Consider the following 7,724-nt stretch of genomic DNA (forward strand, 5'->3'; position numbering starts at 1 on the left):
TTTTAAATGTTTTTAATTCTAAAAATTTTATGTTATTTAATAAATAATTATGTTTTTAATATTTTGTACTATCTTTAATTTATTAAATAATTATTAGGGAACTGAAAAAATTATCTTGTAATCATTTTTAATCATATTTAAACTCTGATTGAATTTTAAATTTTTAATATTTATTTCTATTGATTTAAAATTTGTTTGCTACAGCTTTCTATGAACAATTTTTAAATTAAAAAAAAAAATTAATGATAAAAAGTTATGTCAAAGGAAATCTTATTAAGCCGTTCGATTTCGAACATTGCAGTATCCTTGATCATGTCACCCGTAAGGCCGTAATACAGCAGGGCTAACGGGTCTGGCGGGCCGGGGACGAGCCTGCGGGCGGGCGGGCAGGCCAGGAGGACGACCGACACGTCAGACGGTAAATTTCCAGGTACGCGAATGGGGCCCGCATTGCAGCTATATAAGGCGGCAAATGGAGATCGACTACGAATTGCAAATTTTTCCTTTCTCTATTTCCTTTCCATTGTCGTCGTCTTAGCCTCCTTCTCTTCCAGCTCTATGACAGAGAGGGTTTGTCAGTTCCAGTAATCTTGACTCTAGGGTTTCAATTTCTATCTCGTTGTCCCGCTCGCTCTCTCATTAGGTTTTGAGGACTCTGCTTAGTATAACGTGGAGGAGGAAGAGGAGGCGGCATGGGAGGGGAAAACGGCTTAAGCCTTGAAGGAATCAAGAATGAGACTGTTGATCTGGTAAGGAAAACTGATTTTGATCGGTATATGTTTGTGTTTTTTATTGCATATCTTATTTTTGGGTTAAATTGTTATTCGACTGCCTGAATGCGATCATTTGAGATTTTTTTTTTTATTGGCTGAGGGAAGATAATAGTAATACTTAAGTGTGGGTTTTCTCTTGCTAGCTCTGATTGTGAATTGAACTCTGTTTCCACTTTTTTATTTTAAATTCTGTAAGCTGACTAGAATTATTCATCATGTCTCCTGTGATATTTTTATTATATTGCTTTTTTTCGGTTGATTGAAAGGAAAAAAAGACCGGGAAAGGGGAAATAGAGAAGCATCCCATACGACTTTCAGATTTAAAAAAGGGAGCCATTCTTTACTTCTGTATCGCTTCGAAGCCTGTGCTGTGCTGCTTTGGAATGATCGCGATGCGTATTTTCCATTTTTCTGTTTATTTTGGCCGACTTAATTCCGAAAATTTAGGGATTAGCTTCCAGTGGTTTGGGCAGCGAAGCATTTTCCTTTAATTTTGGGATAGAAGATTTTCTTTTTCTTAGTCTTTGGTAATTCCATTTCCTTTCGCTTGGAGGATTGCTATTTTAACACTTTCTACTGTCCATAGAAAGCGACTGAGAGAGAGAGAGAGAGAGAGTCTCTGCGCTAGTTTTACCTCGCACCTAATTTTGCATTCCATATGTCCCATGCACTCTCCATATCCGGCCAGTAATTGAATAGCGACTAACGTGTCTTATTCCTAAGATCGATCATCCGTATGTGCATGTTTTTGTGTTTGATGCCGATAAATCAGTTTTTTTTTTCTTGAAATATTCTTTTAGGTGGAGGAAGAAAGGCTGACGATGATCTCCATATTCATTAACTTTTTCAATTTCTTTTCTTAGGAGAAAATTCCCATCGAGGAGGTCTTCGAGCAGCTGAAATGTACCAAAGAAGGCCTTTCTTCAGACGAAGGAGCCAACAGACTCCAGATCTTCGGTCCCAACAAGCTCGAGGAGAAAAAGGTCAAAGTTCAATCTTGAAACTGTTTGCGCATGTTCTTCTTCTTCCACACCGCCTCTATTATTTTTTTTGCTAAAGGCTGAGAATCAACCTCATTTGTTTTTCAACAGGAGAGCAAATTTCTCAAGTTTCTTGGTTTCATGTGGAATCCTCTCTCTTGGGTGATGGAGACAGCAGCCATCATCGCTATTGCAGCCAGGGGGAAGGATCCAGATTGGCAGGACTTTATTGGAATTGTCGCCCTCCTTGTGATTAACTCCACCATTTCTTTCATCGAAGAGAACAACGCCGGTAATGCCGCTGCAGCCCTCATGGCTCAGCTTGCTCCCAAAACTAAGGTAATTTTGATTTTGTTCCCCCTGAGAAAGTTTCAAATTTTCCTTAGAAATTATTTTTTCTTTTGTTTATCTGTATAATTTTATTGATCGATCAGTTCGAAAGATGAATGATAAGAGCTTTTTTGCGTTGAAAAAATTTAGTTTCCGATAATTATCATCGTTTTCAAGCGATATGTGCTATGAATAATCTTGCTGTATCTACTTTAGTTCCCATTTATGGTTATAATTTTTAAGGCTTGATGATGGACTGGTTTAGAGCGTATAAAGTGCGTGTAGTTTTTTAATTGGATTTATTTTCCCTTTTCCTGCTAGTTATTTCTGCATGCTTCAATTTCCTTAGGTGCTCAGGGATGGCCGATGGTCCGAGGAAGATGCTTCCATACTTGTACCAGGGGACATCGTTAGCATCAAACTGGGAGACATCATCCCTGCTGATGCCCGCCTCCTTGAGGGTGATCCCCTCAAGATCGATCAATCTGCTCTCACTGGTGAATCTCTTCCTGTCACAAAGAACCCTGGTGATGAGGTCTTTTCTGGTTCAACCTGTAAGCAGGGAGAGATTGAGGCAGTTGTCATTGCCACTGGTGTCCACACATTCTTTGGCAAGGCTGCCCATCTTGTTGATAGCACCAACCAGGTTGGCCACTTCCAGAAGGTTCTTACTTCTATTGGAAACTTCTGCATCTGCTCAATTGCCACTGGAATGATCGTGGAGATCATAGTCATGTACCCAATTCAGCACCGCAAGTATCGCAGTGGCATTGACAACCTGCTTGTTCTTTTGATCGGTGGAATTCCGATTGCCATGCCCACAGTGCTTTCTGTTACCATGGCTATTGGGTCTCATCGCCTATCTCAGCAGGGGGCAATTACAAAGAGGATGACTGCCATTGAGGAGATGGCTGGAATGGATGTTCTGTGCAGTGATAAAACTGGAACATTGACTCTTAACAAGTTGAGCATTGATAAGAATCTTGTTGAGGTTTTTGCCAAGGGAGTTAGCAAGGAGGATGTTATTCTTTATTCTGCAAGGGCTTCAAGGACTGAGAACCAGGATGCCATTGACGCAGCCATGGTGGGGATGCTTGCAGATCCTAAAGAGGTATATCTAGCTCGAAGCAATTATTAGTTAGCAATGAGTGCTTGGCTGTACTTATGATTATTGATTGGTTTTAATTTGCTTCTTACAGGCAAGAGCAGGCATCACAGAGGTCCATTTCCTTCCATTCAATCCTGTGGACAAGAGGACTGCTTTGACCTACTACGATGCTCATGGACGCTGGTACCGTGTAAGCAAAGGTGCCCCCGAGCAGGTAAATCAGTTTCTATTTTGAACTCATTTAACTTACACGCGAGCTCATGTGAAGAAGTTCACATAGTTTAAATTTATGACATTTCTTTACGTATGTATGTAGGTTCTCGAGCTTTACATCATACTATTGTTTATTTAATTAATTTTCTTCAAGTATTCTTGCCCTTTTTTTTCTATTATTGTTGTGCCTTTTAAGTATGCACATAATCTTAAAAAAAATAGTTGAACACCAAATTTCGTCAAAATTAAGTTTCGATATGGTTTATATGAATCTAAGCATACCTAAAGAAATTAACTATGATAATAGGTAAGATGTTTTATGTTCAAGGTAAGATCCTTTTTTAATAAAATATTTTTGTGAAATTGTTGGACAAAAAATGAAAGAAAATATGAAATTATTTACTACCTGGTTATTATAAAATCAAAGTCCTTTTTATATAAGTTTACTAAAATGATAGAAATGTGGTTAAGTTGGTTAAATTTTGATTCATATATTTTAATAATCTCAAAATTTAATAGTTTGCACCAGAACTTAAAGAATAGTGGCATAGACTTTTGCTTCACAAATTTAAAGGTCGTTTTTCTAATGTAGTGTAAATTAGTTGAAGTATCTTTCGTTTACCTTTTTTTGTTTTTTTGTGGATGTGAACAGATTTTGACCCTCAGCAATGCTAGAGAAGATACTAAGAACAAAGTTCATAATATAATTGAGAAATTTGCTGAGCGTGGCCTTCGATCTCTTGCTGTGGCTATCCAGGTTTTCCATTAGTGACCTTATTGTTTTCTTGCAAACTGGATAAATATTTCACTCCATTCATGTCTTATCTGATTTTCTTTTTTTCTCAGGATGTTCCAGAGAAGAGTAAGGAAAGTGCAGGAGGGCCGTGGCAGTTTGTTGGCCTACTGCCACTCTTTGATCCCCCAAGGCATGACAGTGCCGAAACCATCCGCAGAGCTCTCAATCTGGGTGTTAATGTTAAAATGATTACTGGTATACCTGCTTATATCATATTCTTAACTGGAGACACTGTCCTCTTATTGTATCAATTAACTCAGTTCTGTGTAATTTTCAGGGGACCAGCTTGCTATTGCTAAGGAAACTGGCCGAAGGCTTGGAATGGGAACTAACATGTACCCCTCTTCTGCTTTGTTGGGACAGAATAAGGACCCAGCTATTAATGCCCTTCCTGTGGATGAACTAATTGAGAAGGCTGACGGGTTTGCTGGAGTGTTCCCAGAGCACAAATATGAAATCGTGAAGAAGCTTCAGGCGAGAAAACACATTTGTGGAATGACTGGAGATGGTGTCAATGACGCACCTGCACTGAAGAAGGCTGATATTGGAATTGCTGTTGCTGATGCTACTGATGCTGCCAGAGGTGCCTCTGATATTGTTCTCACAGAGCCAGGGCTCAGTGTCATCATCAGTGCTGTTCTAACAAGCAGGGCCATCTTCCAAAGGATGAAAAACTATACGGTACGGTATATTCACTGCCAATACACGTAACTATTACGACTCACTTCAAAATCTTTGAGACTAATTTTTATTTATGACTCATTAACTTGCAGATTTATGCAGTTTCCATCACCATCCGTATTGTGGTAAGCACCATATGAAAATTTAGGAGAGGGTTGTATGAGTAACTTTGTCTACTTAGGTTCCATTACAACTGACCACACTTCTGTTTGGATCTTTGCAGCTTGGTTTTCTACTTATTGCTCTTATTTGGAAATTCGATTTTTCACCTTTCATGGTTTTGATTATTGCCATCCTAAATGATGGTATGTTTTGCTCTTCTTTAATGGTTGCTTGTCGAATCATTTAATCTATACTTCGCATTCATGTATTCAGTTACATCTGGCATATAACAATTGTAATGAATTCTTAGGTACAATTATGACAATCTCGAAAGATAGAGTGAAGCCATCTCCACTGCCAGACAGCTGGAAGCTCAAAGAAATCTTTGCAACCGGGATTGTCCTTGGTAGTTATTTAGCTGTGATGACTGTCATCTTCTTTTGGGCTATGAAGGAAACAGACTTCTTCTCGGTAAGTTTCATCTGTTTGTTCATAATTCATTGTTAGATGACATGAAAAGTTTCTTAAATTCCATATCATTTTATTCTGATAATTTAGGATAAATTTGGTGTTCGATCGCTGAGGTACAGCACTGATGAGATGATGGCTGCACTTTATCTCCAAGTCAGCATTGTGAGCCAGGCACTCATATTTGTCACTCGCTCTCGAAGCTGGTGCTTTGTTGAGCGCCCAGGACTTCTGCTTATGGGCGCATTCGCCATTGCTCAACTTGTAAGTCCCTCTATGCCTACCAATCTCTTTTTCAATCTATTACAGCCAAACCATGACCATTCTTTTGTTGAATAATTGTGCTGCTTTTCAAAGAATCTACCTCACCCCACTCCTTTTTGTTCAACAACTAAAGTGCCCGAAATTCTCCGCTTACTTGTAATCCGTTGAAAACAACGGGCACAATGATCTTTCCTGGGCCCAGAATAGATAGATATTCGAAGTTATTGTTTAAAAAAATGAGAGGATTAAATCAATTTCATCCATTGGCAGGTTGCCACTTTTATAGCTGTCTACGCAAACTGGGGATTTGCCAAAATCAAAGGTTGTGGCTGGGGCTGGGCTGGTGTCATCTGGCTCTACAACATAATCTTCTTCTTTCCTCTAGATCTGTGGAAGTTTGCCGTCCGCTACATTCTAAGTGGAAAAGCATGGGATAACCTTCTTGAGAATAGGGTAATCTCTCCTTTCTTAGATAGATCTCCTTTAAATTTGAAATTTAATGTTCCAATTCTCATTATAACTGATTCAACGTGCTTTGAATTTCTGTAGACCGCCTTCACTACAAAGAAGGATTATGGAAGAGAGGAGAGGGAGGCACAATGGGCCACGGCGCAGAGAACTCTCCATGGCCTGCAACCTGCCGAGACTACATCGCTCTTTAATGATAAGAACAGCTACCGCGAGCTATCCGAGATTGCCGAGCAGGCCAAACGCCGCGCTGAGGTTGCGAGGTATGTATATATCCTGCTCATATTAAAGCTTCGTTTGGGACAACTTTCTTAATACTTCTTAAAACGACTTTCTAATACAAAAATTAAAATCTCGCAAAAACTTATTGCACCACTTTTTAATGGCGAATGATTTGCAGGCTGCGTGAGTTGCACACCCTGAAAGGCCACGTCGAGTCTGTAGTGAAGCTTAAGGGTCTCGACATCGACACCATTAATCAGCATTATACAGTATGATCTGTGTTTTTAGGAAAGATTTTGGATCTGGAAAGAATTTACAGAAGGGAGGCATGTCCCTCTTTATAAGTAACTCCAGAGCAGTGCACCATAGTCACTGAATGCTTTAGCTTTGATGGGAACAGCTTAGTTCTTCTCTTCTATTTTTTGTTTTTTTTTTTCAAAGTGTCTCTCTTTTGAACTCTTTCTTTGTTCTTAATAGAGCTAAGGAGACCAGTTTATATTTTCCTTTTTCTTCTGCTGCAACCAGTTTGAACGGATGTAAGTTTGGCTTAATGCAAATATCAGCTTTCTTATCGTTACCCCCCTTTACCATTTATGGTTTTTTTTTATGCATAGTTGCTTGTTAATAAAAACTGAAATAGAAAAAGGTGTAGACCATAAACTTAGATTTATTTCTCATAAAGATATATTTTTTAAGAGACCTTTTATGGTTTTTATGATAAAAAAAAAGTTTAGGGTATTATGAGTTTAATTTAATTTAAGTTATAATACAATTCTTCTGAAGTTGCAAGATATTTCTAACAAATTACAATGCATAATTAATTTTTTTATAAGGTAAAGATTAAAATAGTTTGATGGTTGTTTTGTATAAGAAAATAATTTATTTTTTCTAAAATTAAAAATATGCAGTTCAAATGCATTAACAATCTCTCTCTCTCTCTCTCTCTCTCTCTCTCTCTCTCTCTCTCATGTGATGATACCATGCATCAACTAACAGATCCATCATTCACCATTTTGTAATTAACATGCACCAAGATCCCATATAACTACTTTGATGGAGAACTAAACTTAAAATATGATGTACCTTAATAATATTGCATGAAAAAACTATCAAGATTAGGAGAAATTATTACATCCGGTCAAAAACCGAACGGTCCGAATGTATACCGAGTCCAAAATACCGAGATTTAGATGATGTAGCGCGTGGTTATTGGTCTCTGAACGCATTTGATTAGGGTTAGAATAGAGATCCAAAGAAAGTAACTACTCCTTTTGTTCATATTCCCAATATGAATTGATAAATATTTCTCAGCATTGTTT

General features: G+C 38.2%; 1 protein-coding gene across 1 annotated transcript; it reads left to right on the forward strand.

Moving 5' to 3' along the window:
- Positions 1–491: 491 nt before the first annotated feature.
- On the forward strand, positions 492–6,992 carry LOC110110116 (plasma membrane ATPase). Its single transcript, XM_020841436.2, has 15 exons — positions 492–749; positions 1,637–1,756; positions 1,865–2,092; positions 2,433–3,194; positions 3,283–3,405; positions 4,057–4,161; positions 4,251–4,395; positions 4,478–4,881; positions 4,974–5,006; positions 5,105–5,186; positions 5,294–5,454; positions 5,542–5,715; positions 5,986–6,168; positions 6,265–6,446; positions 6,584–6,992. The coding sequence occupies exons 1-15, from the start codon at positions 693–695 to the stop codon at positions 6,678–6,680; spliced, it is 2,856 nt and encodes a 951-aa protein (XP_020697095.1). The 5' UTR covers positions 492–692; the 3' UTR covers positions 6,681–6,992.
- The last annotated feature ends 732 nt before the right edge of the window (positions 6,993–7,724 follow it).

This window comes from Dendrobium catenatum, unplaced genomic scaffold, assembly GCF_001605985.2.
Source record: "Dendrobium catenatum unplaced genomic scaffold, ASM160598v2 fragScaff_scaffold_1021, whole genome shotgun sequence".
NCBI lineage: Eukaryota > Viridiplantae > Streptophyta > Magnoliopsida > Asparagales > Orchidaceae > Dendrobium > Dendrobium catenatum.